Raw genomic sequence first — 16488 nt, 5'->3', positions numbered from 1 at the left:
TTATATAACATGGGTTTAGGCTCAACCCATAGCTAATTGGCTTGTACATATTATTAGGTGTTATGTTCAAATAGCAAACGTGATAACTTTCAAGCCCAACTAATTTTGACAATCTCTACAATAGGGCCATTTATAGACCCAACGTGGAAAATTGCACAACACATGCACAAAAATTCTACTAAAATACATGAAAATATCGAAAAAAAATAAACTTAGTAAAACCTAAAATTACAATTGCCGGTATCACAACTAAAACAGAGTCTCCTCTCCCCTCTTCTAGCTAGCTACACCATACCCATGTCTAAAAAACCCGAGGTACGGGTCAGGTCTGTATAAATAGAGACCAAGAAGTTAAAAAGAATAGATTACACATGGCAAAACAGTGCATTAATTGTCTCGCCAAATCAGTAGTAACTCCCATAATAGCCCTGAGGAACTGAAGCAGGTTGCTGGGGTTGCACTTGGGCCTGGGCTTGGGCTTGGGCTGGGGCCATTGCCACAGCTGCCGTAGGTTGCGCATAACTTTGTTGTGGGAAGGCCTGCTAAAATTATAAACAAGGTTTATCAGCTCTAGATATAAGTTATAACAGGGCACTCAAAGAAAAACACTTTTCATAGTCCCAAAAAGTGCATAACCATACTAGGAGTTCTAAAGTACACAAAGGCTTTACAGTCTATGTATTAACATACTGCAAACTACATACAGAGGTCATGCAATTCACGAGTACGAAGATATCAATCATTTTAAAAACTGAAGTCCCTTTGTCAAATGCATAAAAAAATAACAAAATAAAAAAAACACAAATAAATCAGGCCATGTGTTTATGTGGTACCACATAAATCTAACTGAAATGTGCTGAAGTTTTCGGTCTTCTTTCTTTCCTTTCTTGATTTTCTAAGTGTAATAGAGGTAAAAAGAATCCTGGAAAACAACAAGTATACAAGACAATTTTAAATAGTTATGCTGCCCTCAACAATGGTAAAATGAACCAACCAACAAAATAGTGGTTGCCACCATTAGGCGGCTACAGATTGTAGGCAAAAACCAGTCCGAAGGATAAACCCCAATTGTACTTTTATGGGCAACAATAGACTCCATATTTTTCTTGAATAGGAGTTCTTAAAAAAAAAAATACAAAAAACAGTTCCAGCATGCCTAGTATAAACTGTTAAATTACTGATTATTCCAAAAGCTTAAGCTATTAAAATATAGTAAATTTAATCATTTAACCACACAATTCTAACAAAAAACCATTCCAAAGGGAGGGGGGGGGGGGAACAAATGTTTTTTAGAAAAAAAGTCAAAATTCAAAACAAAACCAATTCCAATATAATATCAAATGTTTTTTAGGTACCTGGGCTGGATATGTTGTAGGATAAGCCCCATAAGCAGCAGTTTGTGGCACTGACGTTGGCATTTGAGGATTTGTGTAATTGCTTCCATAACCACTATATGCACTGTATGCAGCCTGCTGCAATATTTAAAGGCTCATTTTTAGCAGTAATAAATGTAGGTCTTTCAAGAAGATTTAGACTAGCTGAAACAAACTTGCATATGCACATGCAAACCCACACAGAATTTTGGAGAACTACTAAACAATATTACCAAATTTAATCTAGAATCAGGAAGCAATTCTCACAATTGTAAATTATCTCGGGTTATCCTGAAAGAACTAATTCCACAGTTCACATAGCAGTCTCTGGTACATTAAGACATTCTGAACTACCAAAAATCTTGATGCACTCAGGACATTGAAACAACAGTTTAACACAATGGCTATTTTTTATCAAAGACGACATCAATTCTTTAAGATATTTGAGTACAATGGCGATGAGTTTACAGGAGTTTTAATACGGTATTGCACTGCCTAGAAAAGCACAAAGGAAATAACATCTTTTCCTGATCTAAATACACTGCCCACTTCATATATTGGTTAGCAAACCTCGTAACCAACAAAACCCATCAATGAGAAAACCAGAACTAACCATGAAATAGAAATCCTTGTAATGTTAGGACACTAACAAACTATTAAAATACTTTACTCAGCGGGACCCATGATAAACAAGTATAAAGCATACAAATACATGCAAATAAGATATTATTAAGAAATAACAATCTACCTGTTGTGTATAGCCAGGGGCCCACTGTTGTCCCTGTGCTTGTGTAACTGGTGGCCAAGTTTGAGGCTGTACACCATAACCAGCTGTCCACTGGTTTTGTGCACTTGGATATGCCCCCATCAAGGACTGTGCAGGTGAAGGAACAGAATAGGACTTAGCTATCTTGGCTTTATCTGATGCTAGATAATCCTCTGCGTGGCGCTTTTTCAGTTCTGAGGTGCTCCTATGGGGTAAGAAAAGCTTGGCATGCCGATCCTCAGCCTTCTTGATAGATTGTACATCTCCAAAGACATTCAGAAACTGAAAATTCCATTTGAGCACATGAGATTTTGGAACCAAATATCATTCTTAGAACTGAGCATCTGCTATGTTTAAAGATATTCAACTTAGATGCATACTAATTCCTAAACTGCACATTTATATTGAAATATGACAATAATAAGCAATATATGGATAAATTCCATTACAAGAAGAAGAAGACAATTACTCAACAGAACAAGATAATGTGATGGACTGAAAATCGGAGAGGCTTATGCCAGAAGAAGACACAATACCATTCAACCCAAACCCAACCTACTACCCAATCAATAACTCAGTATGCAAGGAAAAAATAAGATCTCCCCCATCAAAAGTTAAATAGAAATAAAAGATTCAACAAAAACGTAGAACTGCTTGTCGAAATTCCAGACAACTGGAAAAGAATTTTTGTAGCTTCAAACAAGGAAAAAAACTGCTTCAAAAATAAATATTAAAAAACCTTCAACAACAACAACAAAAAAAATGCATTTCAAGCTTTTGTTTTGCTCATAGCAACTGTCAAATCTTAATCTTACAAATTCTCAAACAGGATTTGCACCATTATTAGCAAAGAGTTTTCAGTGGTTAATTCAAAGATACTTCTTGAATCTTCATTTTTTTTACCAAGATTGGTAAGTTACAATGCAACCAATGGGCCTGCAATCAATAACTTCACCCTCAATTCTATTCCTTTTAGGGAGAAGAGGTGCCATTAGAGCTAGAGCTTAATTCAACCTCCCCTTTGCCGTTCAAGTTTAAGTTTCTTATAAGAAAAAAGGATGCTGAAAATTTACCAATCAAGATCTTCAATGGCAAAACAAACAAAATCCCCTTTTCCTGTTTTCAACTCAACAAGTCATGTCTATGAATCAATAAACTACATTTGTCTTACTGCTAACCAATATACCTCCAAAAAAATGCAAGAGAGCTCTTCCCTATCAGCCGCGCTAGCAACATTGGGGCTCTCCAGGTCAGGAACTATGAACTTAACAACCAATGAATCTAAATAATCAATTTGCTTTGGTAGGGACTGAATTGCCTCAAAATGTATTAAAGCCTGCAAGCATCATGGAAGAACATATTAGAAAAGAGAACATTATTGAGATATTATTTAAAAAACAAAATGCGGCTGCAAGGATATATACAAGAGAGAGACCTCAAGAAGTGGTTTTGACAACTGCACATGCTCAAGGGCTTGGACTAGAATTTCCCTAGCTTTCTCTGCATTACCAGAAACCTACCAATATATTTGAAAGAAACAAGTGACATCAGCTATAACATATAGATTTCAACATAAAATCTATGACCAAAAATATACTTCAACAAAGAACTAAGGGGAGAAATGAAAGGATGAATATAAAAATTGGTTTCTGGGGACTAAGAAATTTAGTTCATTAGAACTCCATGTTATAAGAAAACATGTCTGTCTTGTTTTCATGTATAATATGGCAAAGTGAATGAACAATCAAAATCTAAATAGGCAAAAACAATATAAATAAGATTAGTTGAATTGAAAGACTAAAATATCTAGTCCATGTAATTTCATACTAAAGTTGAAACCCCAAAAAATATCTTTTGATTAAACTTTTAAAATTTTAAGCAGTAAGACAGGAATAAAAATAAAACATAACAAAAAAAGATGAGAAAAAGGGATGTATATCATAGTTAACCATTAATCAAAGCATTATATCTGTAAGCTAACACAACACAAACATGCAAGATCATGTTGCCCAAACCTACCATGTATACAAACCGAGAATATTGTGCATACAGCATTGGTAATGTTTGTGAATGTTCTTTTCCTTTTTCAATGGCAATTGCCTGCTCATACAAGGAGTAGGCATCTTCAAGATTTCCCTGCAATAAAAAAAAGTAATTAGGAAAAGAGTACATAATTATCAGAAATTTGAACCTTAAACAGCTTTTGCAGACCAACACACCAGCCGATGTTCCATATTTGCATGCCTAATAATTGCTTCAATGAGTCCAGGTGAGATTTCAGTATGTACAAGTTGATAGGCACCTCGAGCACCAGGAATATCCCCATTTTGCTCTTTAAACCGAGCAGCAAAAAGGTGAATCTCGGCTTGTCTCTGTTACATATTTGGTGACAAACAAATAAATCATGGATAAGGAAATTAAATATAAAAAAAAAAGGAATAAGACAATAATGGTAATTGTTATATCACATGGCTCAACACTTGCATCAGAAGATCAGAATGCATGCCAATGTAAGATTCATTTGAGAATAACATTAACAACTCAAAATATCATGTTTTAAATACTAAAATGAGCAGAAAAAACCAGGGAAACAAATAAAAAGATAGGATCATTTCTTGAAGGGCTAAAAACAGTATCTGATTAAAAGGGAAATCCAACCTATAATCCATTCATTAAAATAACAAATAAGGGAAAAAGAACACAGAAGGATAAAAAGTGGCAGAAGGGAAAAGTGATGGGAGGGGGAATCCCCTTTTTGGAAGGAGGTAGAAAGGGAGAGGGGTAGGTTTAACCCATCTAGGAACACCAAATCCAATTTACCCAAAAGAGGTTGATTGGAGGAGGAAGTTGGTTTCTTAACAAAAAATTTGAAACATATTTTCCACCATTTTTTAAACCATTTAAAGAATGGCATTACACTAGATTTTAATATCAATACTCTCTTTCCCTCCCTACTAATAACAACAAGGGGGAGCTGGGAAGTAAATTCCATACTTCTCACTCTTATCATCAAGGCTTCTCAGAAAAAGGATGATAATAGAGGACAGCCATAAAAATCTCATGTCCCATCAATTATATTCAGGCCTGCTGCTGCCCTTTACCTCTTTATTTCTAGGCTAACTTCCCAATGAAAAATATTCATATCAGGAATTTCCTACCTTGACAAAGACTTGGGTTGCACGAGCAAGCGCGTTATTTGAGAGATCCAAACTTCCACTAGCTTCCATGCATAAAATATAGCGTATCCAGTACTCAGGATAATTGGCACATGCGATCAGGCATCTTTCATATAACTTGACCACCTGATTCACATTTTTAAAAGAAATGGCATCACCTCATACAATCATATTCACCTTAAATTAATTAAAAAGGTAATACAAATCACAAAGGAGAAGGAGATATGCATAAGAAATACTCCGTTAGCGGAACAGAGAGGCCCCTCAAATACGAAAGGAGGGACCCTCCTTGCCTGACAGACAGATGGTTAGGAAGATAAGAAGACACCTGCATGCATAACATTGGAACTTTAAAACAGATATAATTTACTAACACATCATCAACCTGGAACGTCCACTGACAAATGAGGGTTTGAAGTACTTAGCCTTAAAGAAACCAAATCGAAGGTCCATGCTTAGTCTCAGTTCAATTTCCCGTTTAAAAAGTTGCTTCATCCAACGGTTTAGCCAATAAAGAATATGGGGCAGCAGATATTACTTAACTGTGAGTCAAAGTGTAACAAGGAGGGCAACTAAAAACTACAAACCAGAGAAACTGAAAAGAAGCAAACTCAAAATACCTTGTTAAAGTCACCTTCCCTTTCCATAAAATCCAAATAGGCATGCCAATTTTCAAGCTCTGCAACATTGAGGGGCCGCACATGAAAGTAGGGCCTCCTAATAGCTGTTTCAAAACCAATGATCTTAGAATCGAACTCTTTAGCTTTCCTATACATCTCTTCTCTAATGGCGATATACTTCTGCAACTCCTCTGCTTCTGTTAAGCCAGCACTTACAGGTTTAGGAGATTGTTCCACTGCATCAGGATGAACCTCTCCCTCATTTAACTGGACACTAGCCTCCGAAGGTGCACTTGCTGCTGCTGCTGCTGCAGCCTCCTCAGCAGTCCTTAATTCAGACAAAGGCCGACTTCCAGCTAACTCCTTGAAGCTGTAGCACCATTGGCACAAGGGACGTAAATAAAACTTCAAAGGGGAAATTACTTATTAAAAAAATAAAACTTCAAAAAGGAATCTATTATCCAAACAACAGAGAAGAGGAGCACTAAACCATATGTCAATAAATAAGGCATGCAGAAGCACAAAGAGATATTGCAATATATGACCAGGGACACAAATTTCACAGCAACTAAAAACAAATTTGAAATCTTGAGGAAAACAGGGACTCTTTGAAGCAGTTCAAAATTAAAGCATATAAGCTGAAGATCAAAACCAGTGAAGTACAAATTATAGTCACAAATCCAAGGATATCAAGTTTGGCACCAAAATGTTCTTTCAAAAGCGAATAAAAATAAGCTAAATTCTCGTAGAACACAATTAGGGAGAGAGAAAGACACTGATCTCTCCAACCACAAAAAGATTTCCAAACCCCACTACAGACACATTCAGCCACCCAAATATTCTCCAATGCAATACTGGACAAAAGCAAGACATTTGTGGGAAACATAGAGCAGGAAACATAGAGCAAACTTGAGAAACTCAAGCCCAAAACAAAAGACTGAAAGGTAAACAAATAAACATATGGGCAATGTACAAGGAATTACCTGTTAAAATACCGATCCAATTGTTGATTTGGATACTCCAAAATCCTGGTGTAAATCAAAGCAAGGCGGCCCCACTCCTGCTGCAAGTATTCGTATTCAATATATTTATCCCAAAGGGTGAAAGACAGATAATCCGTTCCAACATAAGCTAATCCTCGCTCAAAAAGCCTGAAATACCATAAAAATAGAAGGTTTTGTTATCCTTTATGTATAAACATCAACTCAGGTAATGCAAGAATATCCACTAATGGGTGACTGGCACTAATGTCATGGAGAAGAAACAATTCACTGTTAACAGCATATCACTTCCAAACGCTGCATTTACCTTCCTCAAAAAAAACCATACTATGTCCGTGAAATGGAGCAGTGATAGAGGCCATCTTAGCCCTTAAACTGACGAGATCTTCCCAGCAGCAATTTGCATATTGATGCACCTCAGAGTGTCAAAGTTAAAGATAGCTAAAATTCAAAGATAACTACATGACTATGACACAGGCTTTGGGAAAAAAAGGGGTATAATGAGGCAAAGAAATTGAATAAGATCCTAACAAATTTCAAACAACTACCCCATATAGTAGCATCAAATCAAGGGTTTGCACATCAGAAAAAAGAAATAATAATTTTTCTGAAGTGCATCCCATCAAACCGTTCGCCATAAATGTGAAGAACCACTGTAGCAGGCATATGGAAATAATGTTAGCAACAAGAAATCACTATAGCCTTGTGACTGAGGGAACCATGCAATCATGACCTCCCAACACTGTCTAACAAAAAGGAGCTAAATCAACATCCATTACCTTCGGATGGTGTCCGGATCTTGATATGCGCCAATGGCAAATATGCAATAATGCAACCAAATGTCCACCGAATAGGTCACTCCTTGAACCGCCCGTTCATAAACTTCCACAACTTTATCAATAGAGCCTAGATGAGCCTCATGGTCAGCATACTTTTTCCAATAACCATAACACAAAGGAAATTCTGCCAAAAAAGCATCATAAACTTTTCGGATTTTCAATATGTTCTCCTGCATGAGGGGCATAGACGAATCATTAGTTTCACTAGGGCCAGCTTTTCAAAGTGTAGTGACAAAAAAATAGAAAATAGATATTAACACCAGTTACATAATCAAAGGGTAGGAATGTAGAAAGCAAACATATGAGAAGCCATGTCTCTATACCATCCACAAGGCACCTATACAGTTCCATAATTATTGCCACCACTATATTACTTATTTTTATTTATTTTCTGTTGTTTTCTTTTTGATAATTCACTTGTTACAACAAGTGAGGCGAGGGGGGATTCAAACCTCGGTTCTCCTCATCAAGGAGACTAGGCAATGCCATTGAGCTACAAGGCTCTTGGCATTATTTTTTATCTTCTTAGTTGTACTTTGCCTATTTGGTTTGGGTCAACGATCTATAATACTCTAGGAGTAATTTTAGTTCCTTGTGGATTAAGGTTTTTGAGTACCATATAAAGGCATAGATGGCATATGGTTATTTTTTATTGGTAAGTTACACATGCACCTAATGGATGTTGAAACCCTAACATCACCCTCCACCTAGAACTTATAAGCAAGGGAGGAGGTGTCAGTTGAGCTAGCACTCATTGGCAGATAAATGGCTTTTATCAACTTTGAATAAAATTTCTAAGTTCTTCAGAGGCTAATCACCATTAAAGTGATTATTTGGAAGCCCAACCCCCTCAAAGCAATCATTCACAAAAGCAAATCCAAGTTTTGCAAGATTGAAACAATTTCAAATAAGACTGGCAGGGCAGCAACTTATCCATAGTCTCCCCAATAAAAATCACTCAACCTCCCCTTTGCAAGCATAATAAAGTTACTACAGCATAACCTGATTCTTATGATCTTGTATATAAAAGCTATTTTCTTTTTCTTTTTTTCTATCAAATGTATTTTTCCTTTATTTTATTTTATAAGTAAAAAAAAATTGATAAGTATGTATTTTTCCTTTATCCCATTCATAGTTTTGCTTGTATAATCATAGGCAAGAGGGGGGGTGCCCCCGAACTCCCTAAAATGTATCTAATTGATCTTTAAGGTTGTCTACTTTCCTATACATGCCCCCCAAACACCCCCCACCACCACCACCAACCAATGGAAAACAAAATGGGAAAATCAAAACACAGGAAGTGTCTTGCATTCAACCTAATTTGTGGGGCTTGCACTTTATATTCTAAGTTATGTATTAAAATCATAATACAGAACATATATAAGAACATATATGAAAATCCCAGCGTTTTGCGTTTTGGCCTTTTTTTTTTTTTTTAGAAGCGTGTTTCAAATTTCCAATGAATCCCGTGCACTGTTCATAGGACCCACAAACCTCTTTTTTCAGCAAAACTTTCATTAAAAATGAGACCCAAAGCACTATTCACACATTTAAAAATTATTTTGCTACAATGTTTTCAGTTTTTAGAAAAATAAACAGTATCCAAACAGACCCTAAGACTTTAGTTTCTTTAAATATATTGAAATTAATAGATTCTTTAAATATTTTTGATAATCAAAAACTGTGTATTTAATGAGTGGATTTTTTTATTGTGAATTTTGTTACCAATAAAAGCTTTCTTTCAGTTACTTACAACAAGTGAGGGGCAATTTAAACCTATGTGATTGTTTATTGTAAATTATGATGTCATATTACTATATATACACATTTTCCTACAACTTAGAAAATGGAAATGAAATATGCTTTAAAATATAAATGCTTAGTCAACCTTACTTTTACAAATTTACTAAACCTAACCCAAATCCTGGCTCCACCACTTGTGCTAGATCCTATGGATTTGTATTTTTTAAAGCTATCATTTATAATTAAAAAAAATTGGTAAGTTGTAAAAAATTATTAGTAAAAGAAGAAACCCCAGTAAATGGGGTGCTTAACAGTTTCTATTCTTGAGAATTAAAAATACAATTAATCAAGAAACACTAAAAAAATTAGTTTGGACTATGATGGAACTTGTCACAAACTTATAGCTTTTATCTGCAAAAGTGTCATTCCCTTTCACATGCCATGTAAATGGAGAGAGATCAATGAAACAATTATTATATGACATATATATTACAAAGATTTGTCATTGGGAGGTAGACAAATTAATATGGGTCCCTTCTAAAACTCAAGGTTTCCAAGTGAAAAGACATTACAAGTTTTTGAGAGGACGAGGAATTAATTTTCCTTGGAGAGCATTTGGAATGCTAGTGTGGCTTCTTCGGAATCAAGGGATAATTATTATGGACTGGTGCTTTATGAGTAAATGACAAGGAGAGAGTGCGGTTCATCTCTTCCTTCAGTGGTGTAGTGGCTCAAGAACTAAGGTCATTGGTTTTTTGCTTGTTTGGTGTTTCTTGGATAATGCCTTACTTCGTGATGGAGCTTCTCTCATGTTTGAAAGGACACTTTGCTAAGAGAAGTAATGGGAAGATTTGGAAAAAAGCTCCTGTATGCTTGATGTGGTATCGTTAGAGGGAAAGAAGTGATCGTTGCTTTGAAGGGAAAAAATAAAACTTGATTAATTTATAGTTCTTATTTTTGAAGACCCTTAAGGACTGGGCTTCAACCTCTACCACATTTTTAACTATGGACTTTCTAGGTTTCTTGGATTCATTGAACTTTCATTAGTCATCTTTGTATTTGTTTGTACATGTCTTTGGGGGGGGGGGGGGGGGCAAAACAGAGGGGGGACAAAACGTAATAACATACAAGTACATTAATATACAAGGGTGTTTCAGAAAGTAATAATTTACATAACTACATGCATATATATATACACACACACACAAAGATGCATGTACATGACATAATGTGTATCTCAGGTGACATGTTATTAGATACGTAGATTAATCAACAAGAAGAAGTACATGTATCATGTCAGACAGATTCAACATGTGCCTTTCAAATTGCACAACATCTTGCAAAACTAACATGTAAATTTGACAAGAACATGCTGATTTGTTGATAAGCTTCCTCACAGTAAAATAAAAAATATAAAAAAGCAAACGGAGGATGCCAAAATTAACGGAATAATTCATCATACGTTTGAAATTAATGCTGAAATACCTGAGCCACCTTCTCAGTCTCTTCAATCAGGGAAGTCCAAGCATTAAAATCTAATGAATTAGCCCTCACAATGTTCCACAGTCTATCTTCTTCAGCAGACATAGCCGGTACTACAAATAAAAAGGAAAAGGATTTGAAACAATCAAGATGTTATTCACCTAGACCTGCTTATAGAAGTGTGCAACAATAAGAAGAATAAAACTAGCAAAGGGAAGGGACACATCAAAAAGAGCGTCAGATGTCAAAACATTGACAGATGGGAGTGGAGTACAAAATTTTCAACATGTTTATGTATTAGTCCAATTTGTGTATTTGAGGTAAATAGTAAGTATTTAGGGGTTGTTTGGATTGAGTGGAAACTGAGTTATATAACTCAGTTTCCATCACCCAAAAAACGAGGGACCCACAAAAAAAAGTTTGTTTGGGAAAATTTTTTAGTGTTGTTTCCATCACTCAAAACTCAAAAAAATGAGTTTTGACTGATGAAAACTGAAAACAATAATATCTAGGAAATCTTCAGTACATAGTAAATTAGAGCAAAGGGAAGGGACGCATCAAAAATTACATATGGGAGTGGTACAAAATTACATAGTAAGTCCCAAACACGCACTATATTATCTCCAAAAAATTTCATGTTCCTTACAATTCAAGCACTTAAAATACTTCCCCTAATATATCTAACCCCAAAGGATAGCACAATCAGATAAAGACTGCTTCATGAAGAGGAGTGACTAGTTTGAATCTCTCATTCCTCCTCCCATTAGGGCCAATCTTGTCCAAAAAAGAATCTACAATCTCTCTTTATTTGTGCTTCTTAAGTATCTATGAACAGTGAATTAACAATTAAGAATGTCATGTACCAGCTTTTCAAGTATGAAATATATATATAGATACCAAATTAAGAATGCCATATACAAATGCAAATCAACACCTATGATGCTATACAACCAACACTTGGATTATACTGAATTTAAACCTATGGTCCACTACAACCAACACCTGGATTTATATATATATATATATATATATATATATATATATATATTACCGACTAATAATATTAAATATGAATAAAAGCTTGGACAAAAGAGTCAAACAATCAAAGTGCTTCTCATTGGCAGATGCACAAAAACAGGCTGAAAATAACCCTATCAAAGAGGATAATTTCCACTTTCATGTAATCCAGCTTGATATGCAATTAAAGATAAAAAAGATCATTGAGAGGATATCAGATGGAATTCTTATGAACTTTTTCAAGATAAACATAGCTGGTGCACAAAGCTCCCACTTTTACAAGGCTTGGACAGGCCAATGATAGTAAGCCTTAACCCAAATTCTTTTTAGAGGGTTTATTGTTTTTATTTTTATTTTTTTAACAAAAAACTAAACCAACCTGAGCTGTTCCCAATTATGAACGTACGTGTATGTACGAATGTATAAATATCTTAGGCGGTTACTGAATAAAGGTTTCAACTCTATGTAGACCTGCCTGCATTAGCTAATTTAGAACTAACAAGGAAAAGATTAAATTAAATAAAGTGCCTCTGTCCATTGAAAAAGAAAATGCTATTTCAATTAAATAAGATTTTATAAATAGTTTCTATGAATTTGCAGGAATCAGTTTCCTCTAGCAAATCAACAACCCTTTACTGATTCTCAAATTATGTACCGAGTATTATGTGCTCATGAGTTAACATGAAGATAACGCTATGCAATATACAATCTTAAAACACCCAAATAAAAAAATCACAACCTCCTTGCCCATATCATATTAAGATAACAAAAATTGCAGAGAAAAAAACATACCAAAACCATCAAACTGTTGCTCATCAGCAACTCTCCCCACATTCTCTGAAGCAGTTCCATTCTCCACTGCCAGATATCCAGCTTCAACAACACTTCCATTCACAGAAGAATTATTACCAGCTGATTGTGAAAGCTCTGTTGCTGCATTTTCCAGACCAGTAGCTTTCTCACTAGTATTAGCAACTCCAACATCGGGTTTAGTCTCAAATGTTGTATCGACTTGAGCTTCTTGCATGACCAGATTAGGTTCCGTACTGTTTATATTCCCATCTCCTGAATCAGATCCACCAGGAACAGTAGAATTTGCATCAGCTGGGGCAGCAGAAGCAGCAAAACCTCCAGTAGCCTCAGAGGGGGAAGCACCAGTGTCAGGAGCAACATTTGAGCTGGCCTCAACATAGCCCATGGAAGTTTGGCTCCCAGATGTATAACCCATCACTGCAGATGTTTCAGATAGTACTGTTTCACTGTCTCCCATACTCGATGAACAGATTATTATTCGGTGGTACAAGCTTCAAGACTTCAAAAAGAAAGAAACAATACAATTATAAATTATTGAAAAAATAAGGAAAATTATGCATGACATCAGAGCAATACACATTCTAATGCACCCCTAATGCATGTTGTTGCTTCAATTCTTTACAAACAAAACAATTTCTGTGACAATCCAAAAAAATATTTGCCAACCACTAAACAAATTCAAAAAGATTGATTTAGCAAAGTATGAGAAGGATGTTGGGGGAGGCGGGCAGGCGATGGGCAAACATGTTTGGTTTATGTAATATGTAAAGTGGCAAACCAAACAAAGTAGCTCAAGGTGGAGTTCTTAAGTCACTTTTTCAAACCCGTTTGCTAAGCCAAGAGAACCAAGCTTGAGCTAGAATTTTAGGCTTGTTCAAAAAACAAGCAGAGCCCAAGAAATGTTTTGCGCATTTTGAAGAGCATGCAGGTACAATAGACTATTATAAAACAAGTGACTTAGGTGAAAAAAAATTGAAAACATCATTATATAGGGTGGTGAATTAAAAGTATTAAACTGCTGAAACTATCACCCACTAATATTCTTGATAAATGTTATTCTTAATTTCAAAGGAAAGGCGGCCTATGAAGCACGGGTGCGTTTCAGGATTCAGGTGCTGGTGCGGGAGCGGGTGTGGGACTCGGCAATTTTTGAAAAAGTAGGGTGCGGGTGCGGCGGAATGCGGCGATTAAAAAATTATTAAAAATATTTTTATTTATATATTTAATATATTGCTAAACATACTTTTTTCATATTATATAAATATATACCAAATTTAAGAGCAATAGTAAATAATAACTAGAATATAGAGAATGGGAGAGAGCCTAGCTGAAGAGTGAAGGCAGAGAGGCGCAAGAAAAATGAAGAGGGAGAGGGCTGGGTCTTGGTTTTTTTCCAAACGGTGCGTTTGCACACTTTTTTTTTTTTTTCCGGCCAAGTTAAATGGTTACGTACCTTTAGTTTTTTTTTTGAATTTCAGCCGGTATCGGTTTGTGCCCGATACGGACCGATTCGGGCCGAATCGGCCCGATTTCGCTTGCGTCGGCCTAAATCGGCGCCGTATCGGCGCGAATTGCGCCGAAAAAATTATTTTTTTAATGCCCCACGCGGCACGGATTCGCAGGCAGCGGCGTCGCCTGCGCGTCCCCGCGTCGGACGCGGGTGCGGCGGCCCAAAGGCCGCACCCGTGCTTCCCAGAAGGCGGCCAAGTATAAAACAGTGAATGAAAGCAATGGTTGTTGGTAGAAAATGAACATGGGCATGTTTATTATTGCCATTTTTCACTGTCTGATTTAAAGCTCAAGTATTATTGTAAAGTGGGAAGCCAAGCAACTTAGCCTGACAGTATTGAGTGTTCTATAATTTTCTTCACACTAGGACAACTCTGTCGACATATAAGGGATATATGAGGACAATGACCCATTAAATCTAAGTAACAATGGTGTGGTAGCATCAAAGGGACCAAAGGAGGTGGCAGTGGTAACACATTTAAAACGTAAAACTAGTAATCCACTGGTTGCCATGGGTGTGGTAAGAATCACTCATAGTGAAATTGACTAATTGTAGTGGCATTTGTTCACATTAAAGAGAAGCAAAGCAGTGTTAGTGGCAGCAGCAACAACCAAGCAGAGGTAAAGGAGCAGTGGTAGGGATGGTGTTATCGCTTCAGACAGTTCATAAAGTTTTTTTTTTTTTCTTTTTAATTAATAAAATTCACGCACATGAGGCCGACCCCAAAAATTTTCGGACTAAGGCTTCGTTGTTGTTGTAAAATACACATGTACCCAATGAGTTTTGAACCCATGACCTCACCCTCCACCTTGCACTTAAAAAGAGAGGAGGTGCCAGTTGAGCAAGAGCTCATTGGCATCACACAGTCTACTTTTAAGTTCTCAGAAATTTTAAATTATAGTTACAATTTATTCTAATTCAATCTAGCAGGCTCAGACACTTCATTTGGGGTTCCATACCCGTGTCGTAATCATATAATCTTGTTGTAACCCCCATGTCATGTTATAATTTTTCAAAAATTTCTCACGTCATACAACATGACACCCGTTTCCGTATCCATGTCCTTGCTTCCTAGAATTCAATTTTTTTGCAAATATGGTGTACTAAACAAGACCCATTTAACAGTGAAATCTGCTTTCTAATCTACCTTAAACTAGAGCAAAAACCTAACCTAACGAAAGTCTAGCCCAAATAAATAACCCAACCATCGAAAAGTCATGTGCTTGCTTGTTCTTCAGCATTTCACGCACAGAAACTACTAAACCTCTTCCAAGTTCAAAATCAGTCTAATTAACAAAGCCAAAGCAATAATTACAATCTCAAATTACAACTGAAAAATTACTCAAAAGCGTGAATACTGTGAACTAAAACCCCAACAACAAATTGTACCAAACAAAAACCAAAGCAACACAAAACTAGCACCAACAGGAAAACCCAATAAGAACAAGTGGTTCAGATCCATACACAGAATCAGAGAACTAGGTTTTCAGCTTTCACAGAGATAATCGAAAAACCATGAAGCTATCTAGGGTTTCGAAAATGCGAGACACTGAAACGAAAGTACGTGCGTACCTGAGGAAACAGAAAAACGGCGTCGTATTTCGGAGAGTTCGTGGGTGGGATTTGGGTTTGTAGGAGGTTTTGTAAATAGTTAGTGTGTGTGTATTTGCAGTAGTAGCGGATGTGGATGGAAGATTTTTATATCCGTGGGGGGCGTTGGGTTTGGTTATTGGATCTGGGCCGTTCGTTTCACTGTTCACTTTACTCGTGGCATTGTGTGTGACTCCATTCGTGGCTTATGGCTGTTGCTACAGCACTTGACATGTGACTCAATATGATAAATTTTGGCTTAAAAAAAAATTAGCATTGTAATATATTTTCAAAATTTAACCTTAGGATCTTACTTATTTCAAATTTCGTATCAATCGAATATTATTAACTATTCAATCCATAAATTTATTTTTTATGCATAGTTGTAGATCACAAAAACATTAAATTTAAACATTTGATTGATTACATAGTTATTAATCTTTGGTCTTCTAAAAATTTTACAAGTATAGAGGATATAAGAAAAAAATGTAATTTAAATATGAATTTTCAAAATTCGTATCTAATAAAAAGATATTAATAAGTTGAGTTAAACTTTGT

At 35.9% G+C, this 16488-nt stretch overlaps 1 protein-coding gene across 4 annotated transcripts; it reads right to left on the bottom strand.

Moving 5' to 3' along the window:
• Positions 1 to 16027, bottom strand: LOC142619523 (pre-mRNA-processing factor 39-1). 4 transcript variants are annotated; one of them, XM_075792649.1, is made up of 14 exons: positions 15913 to 16027; positions 12810 to 13329; positions 11004 to 11113; positions 7716 to 7945; positions 6919 to 7086; positions 5936 to 6305; positions 5298 to 5441; positions 4359 to 4511; positions 4159 to 4275; positions 3575 to 3655; positions 3326 to 3475; positions 2122 to 2421; positions 1356 to 1472; positions 1 to 542 (listed from the first exon to the last, which is right to left on the bottom strand). In XM_075792649.1, the coding sequence occupies exons 2-14, from the start codon at positions 13285 to 13287 to the stop codon at positions 405 to 407; spliced, it is 2556 nt and encodes an 851-aa protein (XP_075648764.1). In that variant the 5' UTR covers positions 13288 to 13329; positions 15913 to 16027; the 3' UTR covers positions 1 to 404. The 4 variants fall into 4 exon arrangements, with proteins under 4 accessions (XP_075648764.1, XP_075648766.1, XP_075648765.1 ...); XM_075792651.1 differs by having other exon boundaries at positions 1 to 539; XM_075792650.1 differs by having other exon boundaries at positions 1356 to 1469.
• Positions 16028 to 16488: the final 461 nt, after the last annotated feature.

The sequence above is a fragment of the Castanea sativa genome, chromosome 12 (assembly GCF_040712315.1).
Source record: "Castanea sativa cultivar Marrone di Chiusa Pesio chromosome 12, ASM4071231v1".
Taxonomy (NCBI): domain Eukaryota; kingdom Viridiplantae; phylum Streptophyta; class Magnoliopsida; order Fagales; family Fagaceae; genus Castanea; species Castanea sativa.
This window is presented reverse-complemented; position numbering and strand designations above follow the sequence as displayed.